A 13685-nucleotide genomic window follows, 5' to 3' on the forward strand; every position below is an offset into this window, starting at 1 on the left:
CTCTCTCTCTCTCTCTCTCTCTCTCTCTCTCTCTCTCTCTAGCTACACCGTCCTTGCACTTTGAGCCCTTTTGATTTTTTGTTCTTTTCGTTGCTTTCGAGCTTAAAGACCTTATAACCACAGCACTTTGGGCTTTTTAGCTCATGGGCGTGTGTGTAGGGGACTAAAGTTTAAAAGAAGATTGTATTATTATTCCTTTTCTGCGATCCAAAAAGAAGGCACACCAGCATTAAGTGATCATAAAGAGAAAAGTGAAAGTGAGCCCTTTTATTATGTAAACTAATCTGGAGAGGATATAGAAGGAAGGAAGGAAGCATCTATCTGCTCCTTTGGACTTCCAGGGCTCGTACATAGCTAAGTGAACCACAAGGAAAAGGAAACTGTACATCTGCACATGCCATGTCTTATCTTTATCGTACTTTGCGTACAAATGTGATAGGAACATAAATAAAGGTAGGTCGTCTCGGGTAATATCTTAATTAAAATGCCTCTTCAGTTATGAAAAAAAATATTCATTTAAAGTGCGCAAGTGGAAGCCGAGCAGTGCTGACATCAAAGTATATCATTTGAGATTGGCCGATACCCGAGTGAGTTTACCTTATAAAAGGAATTGGAAATCTCGAGGATGCAACGCGATTCATCCGGGTTTTGATTCGGGCGCGCTATATTGCAAATGATGCAAGAGATTCGAAAGCTCATATTCGAATCTCTCCGGTAACAAAATATAGCGCAATATCTCCGTGGTGATTGGACCTGGCTCCACTTGTTGATAGTTCACTTAGACTCCCATATAAAATTTGTAATATTACTAAACCTAACATGTTCTTAATGTAATCGTGTGCATGAATCTGGAGGGATTCCTCCTGTGTAAGGAGGAACATAGAGATTAAAGAGGAAGTAGTTCGCTATGCTTCTAACTCAAAGCCTTTGAAATTTGGCAAAAAAGAAAAACAAAAAAGGCTAGATGATAATAGAGTTAATGGCTTTTTGTAGGGAAATTGATGCCCAACATTTTTCAAACCTAATTGGATAAAGGGTCAACCTAACTTTCTTGCTGTGTTCCTGCAATTGGCCCTCCTAATTTTCTTCGGCTAATATGATTGTGATAGTTCTTAACAAGAGAAATGTCTGGGCATTACCGTTCTCCCAATCAATTATTACTTGTCAAAATAGATACTTTGTCCATCTTGATGGTATACATTTCATCTACGTTTATGTTCATCATACCCATGTTCAAGCATTGCTTACATTTGGTGAATCAACACCGAACGCTCGATGTATTTTATGATCTCAGTATCATGGCAAATAACTCTCGAGAAGCAAAGAGGATATTGAATATTTTCGCATACGTTAGTTATAAGAGACGTGATATTTCGCCCATCTGACGAATGTTTTGAGCGTCCCCCTACTGGTGGTCGTAGGATTGAGTCACGGAAAAGAGAGTCCTTTTGAATTATAATATATAGCAATTATCTCAAAGACAATAACTTTAGTCGATTAATTCTTCTAAATTGAAGAACTAAAACATGATTATCTTCGAAACTTACCAAGCTGGATAGGTATGGACCTTTCCTATTGGGCCGAAAAGCAGTGCACTTTACTTGGACCTGCTGGGCTTCCCACTTCAAAGGTGGGCCATAATTGCCACCCATGATGGCACCACATTTCAGTCCATTCGGCTTGTTCACTTCTATTTTGCTCTAATCAATCTGAATCTGCAAAGATCGATTTACAAAATTGATGTATGAAATCATGTGGCCAACTCCGATCGGGTCTTAGACGCTCGCGTGCCACTAGCTAGCAGTTTGTCACATCACCTTGTTAACTGATATCGCGTAAATCGTACCCGAGTGTCCCTTGCATTGCTCATATAAGTTAAGTGGGAGAAGATTCTGAAAATGAAGAAACAGTCGAGTCATGCATATATTGTTGGCTAGGGTTTGCATCTAATGAGAGATCATTTGTGAATGGCAGAAAGGGAATGGAAACATGAGATATCCTAGGCGAGACATTCTCTTCATTGGGACCAATTATTGCACATTTGTAGTTCGGTTGCCTTAATCGGAAAGACAACTCGCAAACAGCTTACTTCACCTTTGACCCAAGGAATGGATATATAGAGAGTTGATATTAATAAGAGGATCTTGGCAGATCCATTAATCTAATTGTTCACAAACATTCCAACCACTTCAATCTTCAATTTAATGACAAGCTCATCTTATCAACCTTGATAGAACGGAGAATATACTTGAGTCGTTATAGCTACAAAGAAAAACCAAAAGAGTGATTTATTTCATTTTGCGATTAAGTATAATCCTTTAATCAACTTACTCAAGATGAGGAGGTAGACAGATAGACCATCATATCGGCTATGCAGATCAAGATAAATCGACTGTATTTATGGGATGTACATCGTAACATAAAAAACTTTTATAAAATTATCATATGAGACGAATCAGAATATGATAAGATAATATGGGACTGAATGCGAAAAAAATATGTCAAATCGTGCTTACTGTATACATGGCAATGTCTTAAATCTTATCAAAAGTACATGTTGAATTTGGAGAATGAAAACATGGGGATGCCAAAATCAAATTGGACTCCACCTCGGGCCTCGGAGACTTTTCCACTCCAAAACAATAAAGCTTTTCCTGTTCTAGAACCAAATCTATCTGGCAACATGAAGAAAGAAGCCGTAGAGAAAAGTCGCCGGTCAACAGGTCAGACCCCAAAACGATTCAGAACTCTTCACACGTTGACCAGCCAATAATATCGTACACAATAAAAAGCAAGGCAGCATAAACCCAAGATATTGTTTTTTCTTTCCAGAAATCACCTGACATTTCTTGTTTTATTGGCATTGAGTAAAGCTTGGACAGTCAAGAAACTCCATGGACAAACAGAAGATGATAGCTATCGACAAGGAAGATGAATCATCATCATCATCGATCCCACTCTACGCCATGCAACTCGCGACTTCATCTGTCCTGCCTATGGTCCTGAAGGCAACAGTAGAACTGGGTGTGCTCGATATCTTGGAGAGAGAAGGCCCCGGCGCCATGCTCTCTCCTTCGCAGATCGCTTCCAAGATTCCCGTCAGGAATAACCCGGGCGCGCACGGCGTGCTCGATCAGATGCTTAGCCTACTCGCTAGCCACTCGATTCTCAGTGTCTCTTTGGGAAAAGGTCGCCAGGGTGATGGGGGTTGCAGAGTCTATGGTTTGGCACCTGTAGCCCAGTACTTCTTGAGGAACCAAGAAGGTGATTCGCTGAGTGATCTGATGTTCATGGTTCAGGACAGGGTCATGATTGATTTCTGGTAATGATTCTTTTTCCCTTAAAAAAAGAAGAATTAAGTAGGATCTTGATAGATGATGAGTCTGATGGTCATCAAAGCTGCTTCTTTGGAGAAAGTTTTAGACTCTAATTTTACATCTCCACCTTCAGTATGAGTAGGACTAAGTACCAAGACTAACAAATCTTCTTCACGGTCTGTTCATGCTTTTTATTCCTAAAAATATCGAGTTATCCCAAAATTCATTCAGACTGAATGCAGAAGACTTGTATTGAAATCATTTTCTAGTGGTAGACATTGTATCATATCCTATATAAAGGCATTTGCCTTTTGTGCAATATGTTGAGTACATCGTTGCCATCATTCTTGGCCTTTAAACCACGTTAACGTACTTTCAATCTCAATCTTTATGAGTTCTTTGTTTAGGATTTAAAGATATCTATACTGAAATATCTCATATTCATAACTATGATTTTGATGCATCGTTTGTGAATCATGCTTTATCTCCATCATTTTGTATACTGAAAGTGTAATTCTCAAAAGTAATTTTGTAGATAAAAGGCAACCATTTTCTTTTTCGGTTTTTTTTTTTTTATTTTCTTTTTCCAGTGTGGGAAAAAAAAAAAAAAAAGTTTTTGAGGGCTTTTGTTGGTATTCATAATTCCACAAAAATTCTTTGAGCAGGTTCCACTTAAAAGATGCTGTTCTGGAAGGAGGAGTTCCATTTGAAAGGGCGCATGGGATGAACGCAGTCTCATACTTACAGAAGGATGCAAGATTCTCTGAGATTTTCAAGAACTCAATGAAAGAATACAACAAATTGTTCATGTCGAAAATCTTTGACGTATACAAGGGTTTCGAAGGGCTCAACTCACTGGTTGATGTAGGAGGTGGCGATGGTTCCATTCTTAGCATGATCATTTCCAAGTACCCTCACATTAAGGCGATCAACTTTGATCAGGCATCAGTTATCGAGAAGTCGCCTTCTTATTCAGGTATGGAAGCGAGGACAATTCTCGTACAGACTTAGCAACTGTTGACATTGTTTTAGCGAAGTCAACCCGTGTCCTGTTCGAAATGGTAATGTAGAATCTGTGTGATTTTCAAAATGTAAAGAGAAGGCCTTTTTAGCAGCCCTTTTTATCAAGTTAAACTTCCTTCCATGAATATGTCATTACGGCAAGAAAGATAGTAGCCCCTTTTATGAGTGCCCGATGTCATTGATTAAGAACCAAATTGCCTTATCAATCTCTTATGGGATACTTCTTCCATAAACTGTTCACTCGCTTGCTACATTAGTCTCTAGCAACCCTAAGTGAAATTTTCATTTGCCAACAATAATGCAGTTTCTTCATTAGAATTGTATCAATGTGAATTATAGGGAATGGCATACTACTACAGTACACCAAAAAGAAGATCCTTCTTCCTTCATTTTAATCACAATGAAGAACCTAAAGCATCAGTACTTGAGACACATGATAGTTCAGTGAATTACAAATTGATTGTTTGGATCTTGATGGACACTATGATTTGGTACAGGTATTGAGTACATTGCTGGAGATATGTTTGTAAGTATTCCAAAAGGAGATGCGATTTTCATTAAGGTTAGTCTAGATAACCCAACAACTTCATATTGCTTCAGGGAGGTTGCAGAACGAGTAGCTAGAAGAAAGGTTCATTTGTTATTATCCAAAGATTCTCATTGACTTCTCAAGTTCTAGGTCAATTTTGTAGATTTCTGTACGTTTGTGCTCAAGTGCAAATACAATTTGGGCACTAACACTAGTGATATATGACAGTGGGTACTTCACATGTTTGACGATGAACACTGTATCAAGATCCTCAAGAACTGCTACGACGCGTTGCCAGACAACGGGAAAGTAATGGCGGTCGATCTGGTGATTCCAGAAGCCCCTGAAGCCAATCTTGCTGCTCGAAGCCTATTTCAGATGTACGTGTTCATGCGGAACATGAATCCAATGGGAAAAGAGAGAACCGAGAAAGAGTTTGAGACTCTAGCGAAAGAGGCGGGATTTTGCAGCATTCGAGTGGCCTACTCCGCTCATAACTTCTCCCTTGTTGAGCTATACAAGAATGCCAAATTTTGCTAACGTGATGCTTCACACAAGCCAATGCTTGCCCAGCTCATCAGTACAGAAGAATGCTCAACAAATCATGTATGCTTGATCATGTACAATAAAGAGATCAGCTGTTAAGTGAAACACCCTTTTAAATTTCCTCAGAGAGAGAGAGAGAGAGAGAGGACATTATGTAAACCGCTGTTTACAGAACGTATTTTGCCTACTAAAAATGGGACAATACCATCAGTAATCCATCTACTTTGCCCAAAATTCAAAACCGTATGTACTGTTTTTTTGTTTAAGATTGTCCTTATACTTTTTATTTAAAAAAAGAAAAATTTTAACAAAGTTAGCAAATCACAAGCTCACAATCCCCGAGCTTAATAGCACAGCGAACATACTTGAATTGTTCTAGCCATGGAGAAAAAACTACATGAGTGGTTTATCTCATTTTGCCTAACGTGCAAATCAAAACACGTGAACTACTTTTGAAAAATGCAAATCATAACATCACAGACTTTAACATTTATCATACAAGACAAGATAAGATATGATAGGATAAGGCGAATCACGCTACCTATTTGTATTTGTTATGTCTTTATTTCTTAAAATTAGATGTTAGACTTTGGAGAATGAAAACATGGGAGATGTAAAAATCAAATTGACTCTTCTACTCGACAGCAACCAGGTTTTTTTCCAGCTCTAGAACCAAGTCTATGTGGTAGCCGCTAAGAAAAGTCGTCTGTCAACAACCCCACCACGGCTTAACCTTAACCAAGTCTTCACGAGAAAATTTTGGGTGCCACGTCACAGTTACGTTAACCCGAGCGACACGTGTCGCTGGCGGGCCCACATGTCAGAAAACCTCCGAGCCTCTACCCTCTCTCATCTTGACCGGCGACAACATCATACCCCGTTAAAAGAGCACAAGGCTTTACAGTAACATGAATTACGACAAAAACCCATCATCATATTTAGTTCTCCCCCTGAAATCACTTTCTGAAATTTCTTGTTTCATCGGCGTTGACTCGAGCTAGACCAGTCAAGAAACTCCATGGACAAACACAAGATGATAGCTAACAAGGAGGAGGAAGATGAATCATCGTCCTCATCGGTCCCGCTCTACGCCATGCAACTGGCGACTTCATCAGTCCTGCCCATGGTCCTGAAGGCAACGGTCGAACTGGGCGTGCTCGACATCTTGGAGGGAGAAGGCCCCGGCGCCATGCTCTCTCCTTCGCAGATCGCTTCCAAGATTCCCATCAGGAACAACCCGGACGCGCACGGCGTGCTTGATCGGATGCTCAGCCTCCTCGCTAGTCACTCGATTCTCACCGTCTCTTTGGTAAAAGATCGCCAGGGTGATGGGGGTTGCAGAGTCTATGGTTTGGCACCTGTGGCCGAGTACTTCTTGAGGAACCGAGACGGTGGCTCGTTGAGTGGTATGATGTTCATGGTTCAGGACAGGGTCGTGATTGATTTCTGGTAATGATCCTTTTTCCCTTAAAGAACAGAAGAATTAGTAGGTTCTTGATAGATGATGAAACTGATTGTCATCAGAGCTGCTTCTTTTGAGAAAGTTTTAGCTTCTGATTTTAGTACTCCACCTTAACTATGACTAGGACAAAGTATTGACACTAACAAATTTGCTTCACAGTTTGTTCATGCTTTTTGTTCGTAAGTTATTTCAAATTATTTGTCTGAATGGATTTGAATCATTCTCTGATATTGTATCTATTTTGTTCTGCCTTTTTGACTATGTTGTTTCTGTGTCACCATTTCTTGGCCTGACCGCTTAACGTACTTCCCAATGTGTATAAGTTCTTTGTTTAGGATTTAAAGATATCTATACTGAAACGTCCCATATTCATAACTATGATTTGATGCATCGTTTGTGAATCATGCTTTATCTCCATCATTTAGTATACTGAAAGTGTAATTCTAAAAAGTAATTTTGCAGGTAAGAGGTGAGCATTTTCTTTTTTCTTTTTTGGGGGCTTTTGTTGGTATTTAAATTTCCATAAAATTCTTTGAGCAGGTTCCACTTAAAAGATGCAGTTCTGGAAGGAGGAGTTCCATTTGAGAGGGCACACGGGATGACCGGACCCTCATACTTAGGGAAGGATGCAAGATTCTCCGAGATTTTCAAGAACTCAATGAAAGAATACAACAAATTGGTCATGTCGAAAATCTTCGACACATACAAGGGTTTTGAAGGGCTCAGCTCACTGGTTGATGTAGGAGGTGGCGATGGTTCCACTCTTAGCATGATCATTTCCAAGTACCCTCACATTAAGGCGATCAACTTCGATCTGGCATCGGTTATCGAGAAGTCGCCTTCTTATTCAGGTATGGAAGCAAGGGAAAATTCTCATACAGACTTAGCGACTGTTGACATTGTTAGCAAAGTCAACCAGCATCTCGAAATGTAAAGAGAAGGCTTTTTTATTGGCTCTTTTTATCACATAAACGTCCTTCCATGAATATGTAGTTAGGGCAAGAAAGATAGTAGTCCCTTTTATGAGTGCCCGATGTCATTGATTAAGAACCAAATTGCCTTATCAATCTCTTATGGGATACTTCTTCCATAAACTGTTCACTCGCTTGCTACATTAGTCTCTAGCAACCCTAAGTGAAATTTTCATTTGCCAACAATAATGCAGTTTCATCATAAGGATTGTATCAATGTGAATTATGAGCAATGGCATACTACAGTATGCCAAGAAGAAAATCCTTCTTCCTTCATTTTAATCACAATGAAGAACCTAAAGCATCAGTACTTGAGACACGTGATAGTTCAGTGAATTACAAATTGATTGTTTGGATCTTGATGGACACTATGATTTGGTACAGGTATAGATTACATTGCTGGAGATATGTTTGTAAGTATTCCAAAAGGAGATGCGATTTTCATTAAGGTTAGTCTAGATAACCCAACAACTTCATATTGCTTGAGGGAGATTGCAGAACAAGTAGCTAGAAGAATGGCTCATTTGTTATTATCCGAAAATTCTCGTCGACTTCTCAAATTCCAGGTCAATTTTGTAGGTTTCCGTACATTTGTGCAAATACAATTTAAGCGCTAACACTGGTGATACATGACAGTGGGTACTTCACATGTTTGATGATGAACAATGTATCAAGATCCTCAAGAACTGCTACTACGCGTTGCCAGACAATGGAAAAGTAATGGTGGTCAATTTGGTGATTCCAGAAGTGCCTGAAGCCAATCTTGCTGCTCAAAGCTTGTATCAAATGTTCGTGTTCACGCGGAGCGTGAATCCAATGGGAAAAGAGAGAACCGTGAAAGAGTTTGAGACTATAGCGAAAGAGGCGGGATTTTGCAGCATTCGAGTGGCCTATTCCGCTCATAATTTCTCCCTTGTTGAGCTATACAAGAACGCCAAATCTTGCTAATTGGATGCTTCACATTGGCCAGTGCTTGCCCAGCTCATCAGTAGAGAGGGATGTTTAACAAATAATGTATGCTTGATCATGTACAATAAAGAGATTAGCTGCTAAGTGAAACGCCCCTTTAAATTTCCTCAGAGAGAGAGAGAAGACATTATGTAAACTGCTATATACATAACGTATTTTGCCTAATAAAAAATGGGATAATACCATCAGTGATCTATCAACTTTGCCCAAAATTCAAAACCATCTCTGTAATTCTTTTTTTTGTTTAAAATTGTCCTTATTTTTTTTTTCTTTAATAAAGTCAGCATAATTTTTACCAAGTTAGCAAATTTGTGACATTAATATCACGTCATCAAAATCCGTCCTCAAAACGGCGCACATACGAACAGTGAATTGATAACCCATTTCAAAAAGTACAATGATCATTTTGAAACAACAAAAAAAAAAAATAGAGGGACAATTGAATTTTCAGTAGAGCGATTATTGACGGCGTTATTCCAATAAAATTTACATCTGTGGGCAATAAACTAAGCAATTTACCTTGTTATGCTTAAGTAAATGCCCAAATTAGAAAAGGAAACATGGAGATGTCAAAATCAAATTTGAGTTATCTGGGAGATTTTTGGGATAATTACACAATGATCTTTGAAATCGGCCCAATGTATAATATCATCCATGAATTTTTAATTTATTTATTGGAGTCCTTGACCTTTTAGTAAATATTCAATTCAGTCCTTAAACTATATGTGATATGAATCTGTGCGGAAGATGATCGTTCTACGAACATCTTTGAGTTACGAATTGCTGACCTCGACCCCCAATCGAACCTGTGATTGGTAATCTCGGTATGAACGCGACCTGTCGACGAATCTGTGTCAACCAATCCACGCTATAACGCCACGAACAAGAGAATTCGCGATCTTGCTCGATAAGTTGAATTCGATCGCCACAAGGGAGCCTTGATAAGATCTAGTCCTCAAGAGAACTCAAGAAGAAAACTTCTCTATATAAAATTCTATCTCTCCCTCTTAGAAATCTATAAGCAACCTTATATAGGGTGCTAACCCTAATCCTAATCCTACTAGGATTAAAATTACAAAAATAACCTTAATTGCTAAAAATTCGTCCAAAAATGGAAAAATGCCTAAAAGTTCATCTAAACGACTCCAAATCGCTAAAAAACGTCATCAAACACTACTAAAGTAGTGAGTATTGATCAGCGGCCCGTTTCCAAGCGTCCATTCAAATTTGAGCCAATTCGGTGTTCGTCAATTCTAAGTTCCTTCAGAATTCGCTGGACCAAGAGTAATCATGTTGCGCCAATGAGCTTCAGAATCTTCAAGTTTCGAATCCAGATTGTCTCCATTCCAAATATCTTGAACCATAATGCCGACAGCTTGTTTGAATTCCTTCGCTCTCGCTCGAGTGATCGGGCCTAGCGGATAGAACAACGGGTCCCTAGCACCTCTTCCTCGATAAGGTTCGATGTCCACATCAATATGAAAATACTTAATATTATCCTTCCATTAATTTGAGTTAACAGAATTTGCTGATTTGACTTCCAATTTGAAAAGTGGACAAAAAAGTGACGTTACATGTGAATTAGCCACGTAAGATATTAAACTCAAATCAAGACATAGTAATCCACATCATTAAAAAAGATGGATAATCATTTTTCAAATTGAACAAATTAAACAAATTAAAAGAATTATTATATTCTAATTTGAATTAAATATCTAATATGGATAATTCACGTGTAACGTTTTTTTTATCCACCGTTCAACCGGATTGAAAGCCAAATCAGCAAATTCCGTTAACTTGACTAACAACAACATCGTACCCATTTAAGAGAGCACAAAACTTTACCCTAACATGACATTACAACATAATCCCATCATTTTGTTCTCCCCTGAAATTAGCTTTACAAAGCTCTTGTTTCATCAACGTTGACTCGAGCTAGATAGTCAAGAAACTCCATGGACAAACACAAGATGATAGCCAACAGCAGCAGCAGCAGCAACGAAGATGAATCAACATCGTCATCGATCGCCCTGTACGCCATGTAACTGGCGACTTCATCGGTTGTGCCCATGGTCCTGAAAGCAACGGTCGAGCTGGGTGTGCTCGAGATCCTGGAGAGAGAAGGCCCTGACGCCATGCTCTCTCCTTCGCAGATCGCTTCCAAGATTCCCGTCAAGAACAACCCAGACGCACACGACGCGCTGGACAAAATGCTTAGCCTCCTCGTGAGCCACTCGATTCTCAGTGTCTCTCTGGGAAAGGATCACCAGGGTGATGGGGGTTGCAGGGTCTACGGTTTGGCACCTGTGGCCAAGTATTTCTTGAGGAACCAGGAAGGAGGTTCATGGAGTGGTCAGATGTTGATGGTTCAGGACAAGGTCATGATTGATGTGTGGTAATTATTCTTTCCATAAGAGAGAAGACTTACTAGGTTCTTCGTAGATGATCATGAAAGGTGCTCTTTTGAAATTTAGATTCTCACTTAGGTTTATGTATATCCACTTTAAGTAGGACTAACAGAGTTGCATCATGGAATTATGTTCATGCTTTTAATTCATTTTCACATGGATTTGGTTTCTCCCTAATTCCTTGTTTCTAACAGGTATAGACATGTACTCTGAATCATCCTTTTAGTTTAGACGTCTCAAGTCCTGTGGTATGAAATGCCTGAGTTACAAGGTCGTTGCTATCGCTCTTTGCTGTAGAATTGTATTCTCAATCTCAAACTTCAAATTTCAGCATCTGGGATCAAATGTTTTATACCGGCAGAACCCATTTTCGTATGTCAGAGTGCGATGCATCGTCTATGAATCATGCTTTATCTCCAGTATTTTCACATCCCGAAATTATAGTTTTCAATAGTTTAGGCTGTTGTGGGAACAGGTTTCACTTGAAAGATGCAGTTCTGGAAGGAGGAGTTCCATTTGAAGGGGCACATGGTGTGAATGCATTCTCATACTTAGGGAAGGATGCCAGATTCTCTGAGATTTTCAAGGACTCCATGAAAGAATACAACAAGCTGTTCACGTCGACAATCTTGGATGCATACAGAGGTTTTGAAGGGCTCAACTCACTGGTTGATGTGTAGGAGGTGGTGATGGCTCCATTCTTAGCATGATCATTTACAAATACCCTCACATTAAGGGGATCAACTTCGACCTGGCATCGGTTATCGAGAAGTCACCCTCTTATTCAGGTATGGAAGCAAGGAAGGTTCTCGTGCAAACTTATCGACCGTTGACAATGTTAGAAAATCAATCACAGTCCAGAATTCGTATGAAGTCCCGATTGAAGTTCTAATGTAGAACTTAAACTTTTAAACGTAATGGTAAGGCTTCTCTAGCGGTTTTTTTATCACATAAACCTCCTTCCACAAATGCAATAGCTATTGGCAAAAAAATTAGCATTTCTTCCATAAACTGTTCACTAATTTTTGGCTTGCCATATAAATCTCTAGCAATCCCAATTGGAATTTCATTTGCGAACAGTGACGCAGTTTCTTCTCTGGGGCTGCAGAAATATAAATTAAGGTCAATGACATTTCACAATAAACCAAAAGAGAAATTCCTTCCTACTTCATTTTAACCACGATAAAGAACCTAAAGCATCATTATTTGAGACACACATCAGTTCAGTAACTCATAAATTGATTAATTTTCGAATTTGATGGAGACTATGATTTGGTACAGGTATTGAGAACATTGCAGGAGCTAAGTTTGTGAGTATTACTAAAGGAGATGCCATTTTCATGAAGGTTAGTCTTAGATGCAGAACAAGGAGCTAGAAGAATGCTTTTTTCATTATTATCAGAGTTCTGGTCAACTTCTCTATATTCTAAGTCGCGTGAAAATTTCGGTTCTTCGCACATTATGAGCACTAACTCGGTAACTAATGACGGTGGATACTTCATACATGGAGCGACGAGTTCTGTATTAAGATACTGAAGAACTGCTTCGACACTTTACCTGACTGCGGGAAAGTAATGGTGGTTGATATGGTGATTCCAGAAACACCTGGAGCTAATCTTGCTTCTGCAAGCCTGTTTCAAATGTACGTGTTCATCACAAGCACGTTTCAAGGTGGAAAAGAGCAGAGCGAGAGAGAGTTCGAGAATCTAGCAACGAAGGCAGGCTTTTCCGGCATTCGAGTGGCATATCGTGCTCACAACTTCTCCCTTGTTGAGCTTTACAAGAATGCGGAATCCTGCCAATTGTATGCTCTAGCAGGCTAATACATTGCCCAGCTCATCAGTAGACAGGAAAGCTCAACAATTCATGTATGATTGATCATGTATAATAAAGAGATTAGTTACACGCACGCGCGTACATGATGTATACCTCTATTTACAAGATGTATTTTGGCTTACCACCAAAAGTTAATTTGGGAGCATAGTTAAACTAAGCAACGTTGGGTGATTCAGATCGAAGGAACATCCCGCTATTTTGTCGCTTTTCCTTCTTGCAAATTTTGGACCACTAGTTAAGATTTCAACTAATATATGGCATAATCAATGTATTCCTATCATTGTGTAAACAACAACGTCATATCCAACAAGCTTGAGCAGCACTGTAATCTCGAAATTCTACATGTCATGCCATGTAGTCTCGCCTATCAACATGATTCCTACCAAAACGCTCGACTTGTATGCGTTTCTGTATCTCTCCCGAATTCCTCATGAACAGCGGTTACATCAGACATGTATGTTTTCGCATGGCCGAAAGGTTCAGAGGCCTCGACTGAATTATTTTCAAAGGATGGGCGGATTTCGTTTTCCTACTAATGTTGTCATCTGTAGTTCTTTCACTTTCCCAAATTAATAGTCGAGAGTTAAATCATCCAATCATAGATATCTGGATTTGTAGAGGCTC

At 39.3% G+C, this 13685-nt stretch overlaps 2 protein-coding genes and 1 pseudogene across 3 annotated transcripts; all 3 read left to right on the plus strand.

The window, feature by feature from the left end:
- Positions 1-2795: 2795 nt before the first annotated feature.
- On the plus strand, positions 2796-5681 carry LOC115668368 (caffeic acid 3-O-methyltransferase-like). Of its 2 annotated transcripts, none has more exons than XM_056317601.1 (4): positions 2796-3322; positions 3983-4293; positions 4838-4971; positions 5098-5681. In XM_056317601.1, exons 1-4 carry the CDS (start codon positions 2895-2897, stop codon positions 5407-5409), a joined length of 1185 nt encoding a protein of 394 aa, XP_056173576.1. In that variant the 5' UTR covers positions 2796-2894; the 3' UTR covers positions 5410-5681. The 2 variants fall into 2 exon arrangements, with proteins under 2 accessions (XP_056173576.1, XP_056173577.1); XM_056317602.1 differs by having other exon boundaries at positions 4838-4902.
- Positions 5682-6303: 622 nt separating this feature from the next.
- Positions 6304-9003, plus strand: LOC115689995 (flavone 3'-O-methyltransferase OMT2-like). Its single transcript, XM_056317993.1, has 4 exons — positions 6304-6864; positions 7418-7728; positions 8233-8297; positions 8485-9003. Exons 1-4 carry the CDS (start codon positions 6434-6436, stop codon positions 8794-8796), a joined length of 1119 nt encoding a protein of 372 aa, XP_056173968.1. The 5' UTR covers positions 6304-6433; the 3' UTR covers positions 8797-9003.
- Positions 9004-10772: 1769 nt separating this feature from the next.
- On the plus strand, positions 10773-13477 carry LOC115689997 (caffeic acid 3-O-methyltransferase-like; annotated as a pseudogene).
- Positions 13478-13685: the final 208 nt, after the last annotated feature.

Source organism: Syzygium oleosum, unplaced genomic scaffold, assembly GCF_021117445.2.
Source record: "Syzygium oleosum isolate NSW1041296 unplaced genomic scaffold, Sole_v2.1 Sole_v2.14, whole genome shotgun sequence".
Taxonomy (NCBI): Eukaryota; Viridiplantae; Streptophyta; class Magnoliopsida; order Myrtales; family Myrtaceae; genus Syzygium; species Syzygium oleosum.

Bases quoted from the DNA above. Each gene is read 5' to 3' on its own strand.
- LOC115668368 (XM_056317601.1), top strand. From the start codon at position 2,895: ATGGACAAACAGAAGATGATAGCTATCGACAAGGAAGATGAATCATCA. The intron at 4,294-4,837 runs GTATGGAAGCGA...GATTTGGTACAG, and splicing joins GAAGTCGCCTTCTTATTCAG to GTATTGAGTACATTGCTGGA. The intron at 4,972-5,097 runs GTTCATTTGTTA...GATATATGACAG, and splicing joins AACGAGTAGCTAGAAGAAAG to TGGGTACTTCACATGTTTGA.
- LOC115689995 (XM_056317993.1), top strand. From the start codon at position 6,434: ATGGACAAACACAAGATGATAGCTAACAAGGAGGAGGAAGATGAATCA. The intron at 6,865-7,417 runs GTAATGATCCTT...TTCTTTGAGCAG, and splicing joins AGGGTCGTGATTGATTTCTG to GTTCCACTTAAAAGATGCAG. The intron at 8,298-8,484 runs GTTAGTCTAGAT...GATACATGACAG, and splicing joins GAGATGCGATTTTCATTAAG to TGGGTACTTCACATGTTTGA.